Raw genomic sequence first — 13,262 nt, forward strand, 5'->3', positions numbered from 1 at the left:
AAGCACGATACAAACGAGGGTAGCTCTGGCTACTGAGATCCTGCTACAGGGGTGGCTGAGTGTAAATTCCGACATGAAAAGTGGGATGACCAACAGATCTCAACGGGAGCCCAGCGTAACTGCCCAACTTGGAGACATACAAACATGTCATTCCTTGTGACTTTCTTATCTCCACTTTATTTTGTAATAGGTGATGACCTAGACAAGCTGCTAGAAAAAATGCAACAGAGAAGAGGAGATATTGTGGTGACCCCTTTTAATGGAGACCTTAATGAATGTGTGTCACCTCAGGAGGCTGCTGCTATGATCCCCACGCAGAATCTGGGTAATGTCACCTCAGGCCAAAAGGAGGAATCTAGTCCTCAGGACAGACATAGAAGCTAAGTCGTTCTGAGGGTTTTGAGGTCTTTTTTTCAAGTCAGACTATGACAGGCCTTTCCTCATTATCTACATGATAAATCTGGCTCAAGTTAAAGATGCCTTACCCTGTGGCCTGGGCCCAATGCCTTTGTTCTTAGTAAATGTCTCCTAGAATTAAAATCAAAGCTGAAGACTTTATTTTAAGCAGTGCCTCTCTCTGTTTTTGTTTTTTTGGGGGGAGCGGGGATCCTTGGTGTACTTTCCTTAACTCTACCAGTTGTGCTCACCACTGTGGGTGCTCATGTAGGGCTTCAAAGAACTACTTAAAAGAATCTAGACTACAGTCTGTGCAGGGCTCCTGGCTCTCTGCTCCCTGCATCTACTCTCCAATGTGTAAAACACACATAATCTCAGGGTTAGCGAGGTCTTTCTGGCAGCTGGAGCAGAAACACTGACATATCATCTGACCTACAACGAGCTTGCAGAATGCCAAGGGGGACGGTGGGACCAGGGGTGAGGAGTTCAATCGCTAGATTGGATTCCTTTAGGTTCAAATCCTTCCCCAGTCCCTTGTTTGATAAGGACAATATAAGGAAGGACAGAACAGAGAACAGGAGAAGGATGGATACGAAGCAGATCCATACAAGTGGATGCTGACAGCCTTTTGGCTTCCACTTGATGGGAATGCATCCTTTATGCATTAGGATGACCTCAGCAGGAAAAGTAGCATGGCTTGGCATCAGCTCAGGCGTAAAAATGAATTCAAAGGCAAAAGTTTTTGACTTCTGGACATTGCATGACAATAAAGTGATCATCCAGATGATCTATAATGTGTTATGTGAACAAAGTTAAAATTTTGAAATTCTCAGATGCCCACGTACATATCCTTGATTCCCTGTTTAAGAAACATTGCTTGGGAATTCCCTGGTGCCCTGGGTTCAATCCCTGGTGAGGGAATTAAGATCCCGCAAGCTATGTGGCCAAAAAAAAAAAAAAAGCTTAAAATAATAATAAATAAGAGATCTTCGTGGTTAAAAAAAAAAAGAAACATTGCTTAAAGATATTTTTAGGTTTCCTCCAACTTCAAAATTTGTTAAGTTCAATTCTACAAAGTTATGCCATCCCCCTGTGTTAGTCCCCATTCATCTAACCTGCAAAATGAAAGAAACAACAGCCTAACTAACCAAAGACAGATTTTTATTTTGATTGGTAATCTTTGTGGGTCAAAAACTATTTGGGCTATTATTAAAAGTTGCAGTTTGGGGCTTTTCTAGTAGGTTCTCTCAACCAGTAGGGAGACCCACCTGTATAAATCTCCACTCACTGTCAGGGTTCCATGGTGGCTGGGGTCCCATGACTACCGTCTTTGCCTGGGAAGTATTGCAGCTTGATTTTAGAAAACGTTCATTAGCACAGGTTAATTGGGCCCTTGTGTGTTCCAGTCAGACTTCCACATGTGTTCCTGATAAAAAGCAGCCCTTTCAAGAAGCATTAAATGTTTCTCCTCAGGTGTTTAGCTGACTAAGCCTGTCTCTCATTATGTGTGTGTGTGCATGCACACATGTGTAAGAGAGATTGATCGCTTGATTATAACTTGTAATAAAAAGCTACTGGCTTGTTTACAGTATCTGGGCAATGTTTTTCTAATACGTCACCTATTGAGCAGCCAGCTGGCCGTGTCATGGGTCAGGTCTCTTCAGATAGTACAGGCATCAGCATGGGAGTTGACCACAGTCACCCAGACCTGCTAGGTCACAAGCACTGGCAAAGTGGAGTCAAGTGGGAAGAAAGGTGAAGTTAGTGTCATGGGGAGGAGAATTTCAAGCCATGTTATAACTGACTTGCTGGAGAGGAAATGTTTACTGCAGTGCCATCCAGAAAAGCTCAAAGGAACTCAGCATGATTATGGTTTTGGCATTAGCTCTGAACTGGGTCTGAGCTCAGGCACCTGACCTGTGCTGATAGTCCTAAAGAAACCAGGAAACTCTTCCCCTTTCCAGAGATGAGTCCTGGCTCCAGCTGCAAGAGTGCGGTCTGTCCCCCCATTTCTGGGCAAGGGAAGGTGCTGAGTTCATGCCTTGTGAGACAATTGATATTAAAATAATACATTTGTAAAACTACTACATTCACTCTTGAGCACATCCTTTCAGCCAAGTTGTCAGGGAAAGTGGGCAAACCTCTTAAAAGTCAATAGAGAGTGAGGATAGAAAGTGAGGATTCTTGGTGATAGAGCATCACTCTACCCTATGTGTATTATTTGTCCCTATATGGATTCATAGAGGCCATCACAGAAGTGAATTAATCTTGTTCTTATGACTTTCTTAAATTTTAGATTTAGATAATGAACCCTTCCAGATTTATCAACCGCAGCTTACAGTTGCCAGAAAACTCTTGTCCCAGGTGTGTGCTATAGCAGACAGCGGCAGCCAGAGCCTGGACCTCGGCCACTTCAGCAAAGTGGACTTCATCATCATTGTCCCAAGATCAGAGGTTCTGGTCCAGCAAACTCTTCAACGGATTCGACAATCAGGTAAGATGGAACTTTCAAAGAGGGCCCTACCTAGATCCAGCCTTAGATTCCTTCTGCCTCTTTCTTTGGCTTAATCCAAACATTTTTAGGGCACTTCCATCCTTTTTTACAGTAATAAATATCACAGGAGTACTTTAAATATTACTTCAAATTTATCTGTATTTCCTCAAAGGACTCTGACCTTTTCCCTCCTAGGTCAAGGGTAAATTGATGTGCATATTTGCCTGATTCTATTAAGTCTGTGATGTCATCAGTGGATTAGAAACTGGCCACTCATTTATGAAGAGAAATTTCCTCAAGGCAAACATAGCCCTGCCTGGGATGATGGGGTCTGTGCCACCTGAAGTCCTTCTGTGGCTCAGTGAGTCATTCTCATAGGAGGATTCTTGTACCTTTTGCACACTACCAGCAGATTTTCAGCCTAGAAACGAGAACCCCATCCCCTGTGTCAGCAATGAGAAACCTCATTAAAAAAAATTCAAAGTTAGAATTTCTCCTAATGACCTTAAGAGAATAAGTAGAGAGGAAAAAAAATTTTTTCCAGAAAATGTGAAAAGGTAAGGAGCAAATATTTTAGAAGTCTGTGGTAAATAACATCCCTCTCAAACATAAAAGTTGCTTAGAATTACAAGAAGCAATAAGGAATTTAGAAAATTGAGACTGCTGAAAATGCCTGCCTTTGTAAACTAGGTTTGAAAAAGAAATTATAAATGTCAAGTTGCTTCTGAGTACCTTAGCTGGGGGAAGACACAAATACACACACACACATACACACACACACACACACACACACACACACAGATTTTAACTGGAGGATAAATCTTTTTGCCACGGTAAAAAAATTTATTTTCAATATATTTGAAAACAAGAAGCAGAAAACTTCAGAAGAGCTTAAAATACAGTTTATATGTTCCACACCTGTCATTCAGTGCTCCTTAAACTTTAGGGTGCATGCAGATCACTGGGGATCTTGTTAAAATGCAGATTCCCCTTCAGTAGGTCTGGGTGGGCTCCAGATTCTGCATTTCCAACAAGCTACCAGGGGCTACCTGGGCGGCTGGTCAGAGGACCACTCTTTGATTAGCACAGCTCTACAAAAAATCTTTCGATCTAAGTTCCATGGGCCAGATGAGCTGACTAACAAAAGGCTTTTCCCTCTTTAACACCTCTTAGTGGCTGCGACTGAGACATGAAAAGGCTTTCCATGCCTTGTCGAGACCCAAGCGCCTGGTTAACAGTGCAACCTGCGTTTTAGCCTCTAAAATTTTGAATGACAAGTTACAAAATGGCCTGTTAGAAATATTGACTTATAGGTGAATTAGCCAGAGACAGTCAAACGCCTTCTCTCACAGCTCTCCCAGAAACCAGAGTGAGTTCTAGACATCCTCAGCTACTGGCCATTCGTCATTTTCTTTCCGCCCCCCTCCATTGAGGGAAACGGAGGGGCTTTCGTCACACCAGGCATTAACCAGATTTTTGCTACTTCTTGTGGATTTTCCACTTCATTACTATGGAGGGAGCACCTTCTCTGAGATGTAGGTTTTTTACTTGTACCAAAGGGCATTTGTGGCCTTCCTGAGTTTGTGACCTGATATCCCAGTCATACTCCAGCCAAGTCATCTTAGCACCTGTTTCAAGGGGTGAAATCATCCATGGTCAAGTGGTTATGCTCTCCCCAGAGCCTTTTCCTCAAATAACCTCTTGATGACCTGTATTTTCACCTTTCTTAATCAATGCAAGACCCTAAATAAAACCCTGCATTTTTGAAAGATAGAGAAACTCGATTGGTCCTTCCTTTTCCCTTTTCAACACTCTCAGATTTTTCCAAAATGAGTATTTTGAGATTATCATTCCTCAGAAAGGACTGGTATTTGACTAGTTACATAAGCTTAGAATCCAAGAAAATCAGTGTTACAGAGAGATTCAGAAAATTCAAGGCAAAGCATATTTTTAAAATTATTCACATCTGGCCTTGGCATACATACTGAAAATTTTTGCTGTGAAAACAATCACTTCTATATATTTTTAAATAACTGTATTCATTTTTATTACAAAAAAAGAGTTGTGGTTTTCTTTATTTTGAAAAATAAAAGAAAGTAGGAAATTTTAAACACTTCTAATCCCACCACTCAAGGATAATCACTGTTAAAATGACTTAATACCTAGTGTTCCAGGCTCTCTTCTCTGCCTATGTCTGATATTATATAGTAGGCACATTTTTCCACATCATTAAGCTTTTGTAAGCATCATTCGTAATGAATGTATATGATATTCCATATCATAACAACACCAAAATGTATTTGCTTTTTTTATTTGAATACCTTTGTATTTTTGGAACACATCACAGTTGATAGAACCCAAAGGACCAGAAGCATTTTAAGGTGTAAAGAGATTGTCCAGAGCAGAGATTCTCCACTAAAACAACTCTTGAAAGTCATTGCTGTGAAGACACAGAGGAGTCTCAAGAAGTCCTCTGACTCAGTTTCCTCATATTTTGCCATGTGAATCAAGGAGAGCTACATTTGCCTAAGGTCCAGAGGGCAGTGCTCTGGGGACAAGGACTGTTTTCTCATCTCTGTGTGCCTGGTGCCTCATTTCTGCCTCTCCTGGGCCTGGCACCAGTAGGGGCTCAACTACGGGTTCGGGTTCGAAGGGAGAGCTGGGGCTGGAGGGAGGAAGGGGAGGGATGGGTACAGAGAACACCAGTGTTCAAGTGCTTTGCTCTCTGGTTCCATTTGCCTTTCCCTAAAGGAAGCATTTCAGCAGCCAGCCTGCCAGGAAAAGCACCAGGCAGGGAGAAGCAGCCAGGACATGCAGAAAGGCCACATCCTTGGCAGCCCTTGTGTGGCTGAAAGAAAAAGGTGAAAATAGAAACCATCACGTTGTTGCAGACTCAGCACTAAGGTGAAGCATTTGATACCTTAACTTACTTTCTAACTAAGGAAGGGAGGCAGGGAGGAAAAGAAGACAAAAGAAAACATTACAGAAAGAATTGGAAGGTAAAAAAAAAAAAGAAAGGAAATGGGTTAAACGTTTTTAAGTTTGCCCCAGATGGATTTGTAAATGCTGCAAGGATCAGTGGAGAAGCAACATAAGGAATTTTTAGACCATAGGAAATTATTTTGTTTTAGTGTTATTTTTTTTACAGACTGATGTTGTAGCATAGTTCTTCTAATTCAAGAAGCTCCAAATTCTATCAATTAGAATACTAGGTTATCAAAATGCAAGCCACTTTCAACTCAACATGAGTAGAATGAAAACAGGAAGGATTAGTGACTGTCCATATTTTCCTCCTCCCTGCTTTTAAAATGGTATCCGTGGCAGCCCCCAGCAAATGGGAGCAGATCTAGGAGTATCCAGTCAAGGAAGCTTTATCATGCTCAGGGGAATGACATAAATTTGACACCTCAATACATGCCTGATCATAAAAGAACCAGAGAGACAGTTTTGTCTGCTGATAGGTAGATAGGTTTTAAGGCAGTGGTAGAGATTAGGAAGGGAGGAGAAGAGATAAAGGAAGGCAATTTCACTTTCTTAAATGTATTTTCTTGGTCTCATCAACCTTATAGCTCCTTGTTAGTCAGCAGAAAATGTAAGCAGAAAAAAGGAAGTGAGAAAGGCAGCAGGGAATGGGATCCCAGGGAAGAAAGTACTAAGAAAGCACTCTGCCCTGAGGTGGAGTAGGGAAACACCAGAGATTCCTCTGTACAAATATAACTGAACAAATACCTAACGTTAGCATCCGTGAAGTCAGTTTCCAACCAAGTAGTAGCTGCCCAGCGCCCACCCCTAGTTTATAGACAGCGTTGGCACCTGCCTCACAGCCATCACCTCCCATCCAAGTGGACGACCCCACCAAATCCTAGCTCCTCTACATTAAGCTCTCATCCGCAGACACCTTTACCTCTACTGCCCCTCAGTCGCCTGCTCCCTAGTCATATCCCAGATGCTCCTGGATCCTGGAATTGTAAATTCTAACAACCCCAACACCAGACCACAGACTTCTTTGCAACATACACTGTGTGGGGAAAAAAAATCAACCTTTCCAATTGATGCCTCATAAATCCTTGCTGGTTCTTTAGTTGGCTGTCTCTCCTGCTCTCCACAGTGACTGGCTCTTGCAGACTCCGTGTCACTCACAGTTCTGACCTCATCCTTCTCTTAGCAAAGGACCATGCCGCTTGTTTCTCCCCTCCCCCACCCCTAGAGGAAGAAAACTTCAGATTAAAACTTCCTTCCAAATCTGGAAACCTACCTGCATATACACCCGTCATTCCGCCTTCCTTCCTGATCCGTGAAGAGCTGCCCTCCTCTGTGTAAGCCTGCTTCACCCACCTTGCTCTGGGGGCCGTGCTCTCCTCATTCTCATGGACTTCACACTCTGATGATCTCTTCTCTCATTGTCACCTTCCATTTCCTTCCCTCCTGGAGCTCATTCCATCAGTTTTAACCTACCCCACTCTCTCAGAGACAAAACAAGCCTCTGTAAATCCTACCTAACCCTCCAGTTCATCCTCCTCAACTTAAGTGACAAACACTGAGAGAGGTGTCTGTTGTCATCTTCATTTCCTCATCTCCCAGTCACTCAACACCCTGCAAACTGGCCTCCACTCCCCACTGCCACGCTTCTAGGACTCTCACCAGTGTCACCGATGACCTTTTCTGTCTTTATCTGGACTCCTGACAGCACAGGTGCCCTCCATTCCTTCCTTTAAGCACTGCAGTGCCTTTGGCTTCCAAGACACATCCTTTCCCAGCCTTCCTTCTACAAGTCATGCTCCAGTACTACCCAGTACCCTGTGGTGCTCCAGCCTGGCACTTAAGCCTGCATAGTGGCTGTGTGTTTATTGATGATCTTTCTCTTCAGCTAGAAAGCAAATATTCAGGGTATAGGTCTGTCTTGTCTATGGCACAGGAGACACTTAACAAATGTGTTGAACTGAAGTTTTGTAACATTCTGTTGAATTTTAAGTTAAAATCTATTTTAAGAGGAAGACATAGGGAATTCCCTGGAGGTCCAGTGGTTAGGACTTGGTGCCTTCACTGCCGTGGCCTGGGTTCAGTCCCTGTTTGGGGAACTAAGATCCCACAAGCCGTGTGGCACAGCTGAAATAAATAAATAAATAAATAAATAAATAAATAAATAAAAAGAGGAAGACATAGACGTAATTAATATTTAAGATGTGGCAGTCCTGTGGCAAAAACAAATTCAGCCATTAAAACCATGTTTTGCAAACCTACTTTGGCCAAGAGTAAAGCCCTTAAGATGGGTATGTATCAGGTGTATCTGTCAGTCACACAGGGCTCTGAAGTTGTATCTGTGTGTTCAAAATGCTCTTCTTGTGCAGATCTAGTGCTGCTTCCCTCCTTGACCCAAACAAACAGCATAGTCATATACACCCACACAGAGAAGTCTCACCAAACCCAAATTAGAGAATTCTCTCCCACTGGGAGGACAGAAGGGAGCCAGCCAGGCCACCAGAAAACAGTGGGACCACCAGTGCAATGGGCACCGAAAGCAATTACCCGGAACTTTAACCAGCTGTTTCAATTCCCAGGTTATATATTTATTTTTCTTTTACCGATATACAGAATTTATTAAGCTTTTCACATGTAATAGAGCATAGTTTCATTTGCATCTGAAGTGCTAACAAAAGCTCCAGCAATCAAGAATGGCAGCATGTTATCAATAGTTTATAACATTCAACACTTGTAGCTTTTCAGATTTGGATAAAATCATTTATCCCAAAGTAAATCTAGTCATGCTTTTAAAAAATGCTTTAGGTCACTCCAAGCTTAGCAATTAACATTTGGCTTAAACAATAATAAAACAATCACAACTTGATAAATAACAAATACAACATTGTAGGCCATAACCATACACAGCATAAGGAAAAGATAGTGGTGATGGGTAAGTAGCCATTAGCATTAATAGAGTACCTTGGCCTCCATGCAGATACTTCCAGAGGCTTTGGTTCATTCAGCCCTGGCACTCAGTTTTCAAAGCAGGGGACAATATCTACAGTATCATTTTGTAATTTCTAACACACTGAAAACTAGTAAGTAGAAAATGATGAGTTGATATTTATTAATGCATTAAATCCTCAGGAGTTATCACCAACCCCTTAGTATAAAATTTTTTCAAGTTATATTAGTCATATAACTTGGTGTGCTACTTACTGTAAATGCTGCTAAATGAATTAAATGAAGACAACAATGTTTCCCCTAATGTGATTGATTTTAGCACTTTTCAGCTACCTAGATCTAAAAAACTTTCAGGCTTTTGAACTGAACATTTGAGGAGAGTGTTCATATTTCAACGTATTGATAATACAATATGCTTGATCCAGAATGTTAACTTACAATTTACTCCAAAACTAAAATTTTAATCTGGTGAAAAATAAGTAGCTATAAGTGGCATAATAACCATGACACATAATAACCATGACACTAAAATGGTTACTGTCACAGATGGTGATAAACAAGGATGTGAGGGCTCCACTCTCAAGTCGCCTAGGATTTTGAATTACTTGTACATATTGTCACTTACAAAGCTATAACCAATTGAATATTTAGTCTGGTGTCTTCAAACACCCAAGATATAAGATAACTTATACCAAAACAATATCTATTCAAAATATTTTTTGTAGCTGGTAGTTCTTCCCTTGGAGGTAAAGAACATTTTGCCAAAACTTTTAATAACCAGGATACAGATAATTTTAAAGAGCAATCTTATGTAGGAATCAAATATACAGAGATTCAAAGAGGAAAAAAGAAAATTGTATAGAAGACAAAGATCAAACTGGTATCCCAGATCCAGAGCAATTTTGTAAAGTAGGAAAGCAATTATGATAACCCACAGCTTCTTAGGTCATTCTAGTGAGGATCTCCAGGTACTATATGTGTTTTTATAATGATATTTCCTAAATAAAGGGCCTTAAATGCACATGAAAGGGTGTCTCCCAGGAATAGAGGTTAAGATATTTTTACGTTGTTCAACCCACAAACTATTTGGTCAAAGGAATATGTAAAGTTCAACAAAAGCACATCTGGTGGAAATTCATGGCAATGAATGTTGACAAGATGTGCTTGGATCTCGCTTGCAGCATCTGGCAGCAAGTAGCAGAACAGAGGTGGAATCTCACAGGCTCTCCTGTGTCTCTTCTGGAAGAGGCTCCGTGGTGGTGGAACTAGCGTTTGCAGTCAAATTCAAGAATTCTCCAAAATCACCACCAGCAGGCTTGGTTCCCCCTACTTTAGACTTTAAGTTTTCAACCCTTTCCTCAAATTATTTGAAAGTTGGAGAGTTTTTTGCATCTTCCAGCTTTTTGGTGATGACTGATCCAACAGATGAAAAAGCAGCTGAAGCCTTCTGTCCAGCCTGAGATAAGGTTTCAGAGGTCTTCTTGTACACAGACGTGGCTGTCACATCTTGCCACCCTTTGGCAATGTTCTGTTTTAGTTTCTGTAGTGAATTCATCCCAAGTTTCCGCTTGATCTCTGTTAGGTGCTTTTCTTTTGCTGCTAACACTTGAGACAGAGTCTGGTTTTCTTCTTCTACCTTAGCAAGTTCTCTTCTTAGCTCTTCTCGCTCCTCCTCTGATAGGGTCTCAGTGGCACTGATAGTGGCAGCAACATCTTCTCCTTCCTCGGGTACTGGGTCTGTTCTCAGTAGACCTTGCTCGCCGCGATCCATGTCTCCTGCCCACTGGCAGCGAGTCCTTGCTTGGCCTGCCCGCCCGCCACGCTCCTCCTGTCCTCCTCCCAGATTATTTGCTGAAAAGAGATAGCCAGGGTGAAGGAATGTCCATTGTTATAAGACTTAAAAATTCAGCATGCTCTAATGATTTAATATTTTCTGGATTTTCATTTCCTTTTTTAAAAAACAATAGCAATTTATTATTTATATTCTACTTTTTTGTAATAGGGATCTGAAGACATATCAGTAAAAGCAGTTATAACAAACCCATAAAATCAGCCAAAAATTGAAAAATAAACATGATTTTCATTTCCTTTTAAGCATTAGAATATTTTTGCATACCGAAACTTCAGAGAAATTAATTCGATCCCAAGGGAAGATGAACAGCTAAAACTGAGAGTAGTTTGATTTTTCTTTAGGATATCTTCTTGACAGGAAGAGCAAGAAATAAAAATTAGAAATAAAAAATTTAGAAATAAAATTCTTTATTAAAGAACATCAAGAGATAATAACATTCAAGCCAGACCACATTGTTCTCTCCAAATAAATAAGCAGTACCATGGGGCATTGAGATGAGCACTGGGTCATTTTTACTGATACCTGGACATTTTAGATTCCCTGATTATTATCAGTTTAACCTGATACTCAGGCTGATTAGCTCCTTCTAGTGATGGGTTCTGGCCACTCATTCAGACTTTTCACCTCTATGGCTTTAACGCTGGTGCTCACAAGATATTGTGGACTTGGTGCCTGTGTTCTTGGTTTTATTCCCCTTCAAGACCCTTAGCTGGTTGAAAAATTGCTGTTTCCCCTTTAAAGTTTTGCAAGGAATGGCCTTGGAGGACATGATATTGTTTTTCTCTAATCCCATATAGGGGAATTCAGGCTAATGCTTAAACACATCTGGCTCCATAGCCTTCAGTAAAGCCAAAAGGGGCACAAGTGGCTACAGTCTAGTTGCTTGGAGTCCTTGTCCATCCAAGAAGGTTCCTCTTCTTTGGAGTTGGTTATTCCATGGAAGATGTCTACAACTGTGGCACCACCTAAGGCAGCTCCCAACATTCAGATCAATCACCTTTAGGGAACACCAACCAATCACCAAACACTTTAGGTGATTCCCAACCACCACTGGCTCTGTTCTAGGACTCAATAAGTTGCAAAATGTCATAAAAGAAGATGAGTTACTGATGCCTCCTAAGTTCCCATTCATGTTGAAAAGTAAGATTTATTATTTAGGTAGACATGGCCCTGAATTTCTTGGTGCTACTACCATCAGTATCCCAGTTGGACCCTGCTGATGTCCGTTTTTTATTGTGGAGTTGGAAAAATGTGAGATTTGCTCATGATTTATTAGAACATAAACTTTTATTTAATCCTATAGAACTGTGATAAATAAATTATCAAGAATATAGAAAGTGACCTTTCTCAGACCAGCCATTTCTCGGCACTTCTGACCATTTTCAGATTTCACACCTCTAAGTATATTTTTGAAAAACAAAACAAAACATGAGGGTTAAGACCAGAAACTAATGAAAAAGTTATCCTATATGGGGTGGAAGAGATAAGGATGGAATGAGTATAACTTTTAATATAGCTTTGACTTTTGATCCTTATAAATGAGTTACATAGTCAAAAAATTAAATTAAATTAAGATGATGGGAAAAAATCTTAATATTAAATGCAAACAGAAATAAATGAACCTAACTGCATATCAAATTGATAACATAACCACACACCAAAAAGAATTAATTCAAAGATTGTTTTAAACACGGTTTTCTTATTGAACATTCTCAGTGTGATATATCATATCCTAAGGGCAAAAAGAATTGCAAATGAATCTTGAATTTTAATCAGTATGTGGTTGGAAGTGGTACTGATAATCTTAAGCTATTTTGTGTATATCACAGGATAGAGAAAATGGGTAAATATTTTAATGTTGAAAACCAGTGTTCTTACATGAAAGAAAGGAGAAATATTCATTTTAGATTTAAATTGGAGATAGAAGTATAAACTTATAACTTGAAAAATACTGAATGTCTCTTAGCTCCGTCCACTGAAAGGTTTTAAAAGCAGTGATATTTTGGGACTTCCTTGGCAGTCCAGTGGTTAAGACATAGCTTTCCACTGCAGGGGGTGAGGGTTTGATCCCTGGTCGAGGAGCTAAGATCCCACATGCCTCGCGGCCGGGAAACCAAAACTTGGAACGGAAGCAGTGTTGTGGTGAATTCAAGACTTTAAAAATGGTCCACATCACAGTAATCTTTAGAAATAAAATGATATTTTAGTATCAAATGTGTGTGTGTGCACATTTAGCATCTAGATCTTAGGTTATAAATACCATTCCCCATTGTACCAGCTCTGAGGTAGGAACAGTCTGGAATCTTGGTTTCCAGAAAGTGAGAAAGTGCTCAAAGATCGATGGAGGCATGTCAAAAGGACACAGCAACCTGCTTGACGGAGACTTTGCTGTCCAAACTTGGTAATTTGTGGCATCTAAAGGAATGATGGCAGTGGATTTTAATCTACTGGATTTTTGTAAAGCCCATGAGTCCACAGTAATGCTAAAAAAAATTAAAAGGGGCTTCCCTGGTGGTGCAGTGGTTGAGAGTCCGCCTGCCGATGCAGGGGACACGGGTTCGTGCCCCGGTCTGGGAGGATCCCACATGCCGCGGA

General features: G+C 40.8%; 2 protein-coding genes across 12 annotated transcripts in view; one reads left to right on the plus strand and one right to left on the minus strand.

Moving 5' to 3' along the window:
* GREB1L (GREB1 like retinoic acid receptor coactivator) overlaps positions 1–13,262 on the plus strand; it is a 265,362-nt gene that overhangs the window by 201,989 nt on the left and 50,111 nt on the right. For all 11 annotated transcript variants that reach the window (XM_055080757.1, XM_055080763.1, XM_055080758.1 and 8 more), the window contains 2 exons: positions 191–325; positions 2,693–2,890. In XM_055080757.1, coding sequence (XP_054936732.1) covers positions 191–325; positions 2,693–2,890 — 333 coding nt within the window. The remainder of the gene's footprint in view (positions 1–190; positions 326–2,692; positions 2,891–13,262) is intronic.
* On the minus strand, positions 8,467–10,725 carry LOC112064103 (tumor protein D52-like). Its single transcript, XM_055080777.1, has one exon. It carries the CDS (start codon positions 10,584–10,586, stop codon positions 10,179–10,181), a length of 408 nt encoding a protein of 135 aa, XP_054936752.1. The 5' UTR covers positions 10,587–10,725; the 3' UTR covers positions 8,467–10,178.

This window comes from Physeter macrocephalus, chromosome 19 (assembly GCF_002837175.3).
Source record: "Physeter macrocephalus isolate SW-GA chromosome 19, ASM283717v5, whole genome shotgun sequence".
NCBI classification, from domain to species: domain Eukaryota; kingdom Metazoa; phylum Chordata; class Mammalia; order Artiodactyla; family Physeteridae; genus Physeter; species Physeter macrocephalus.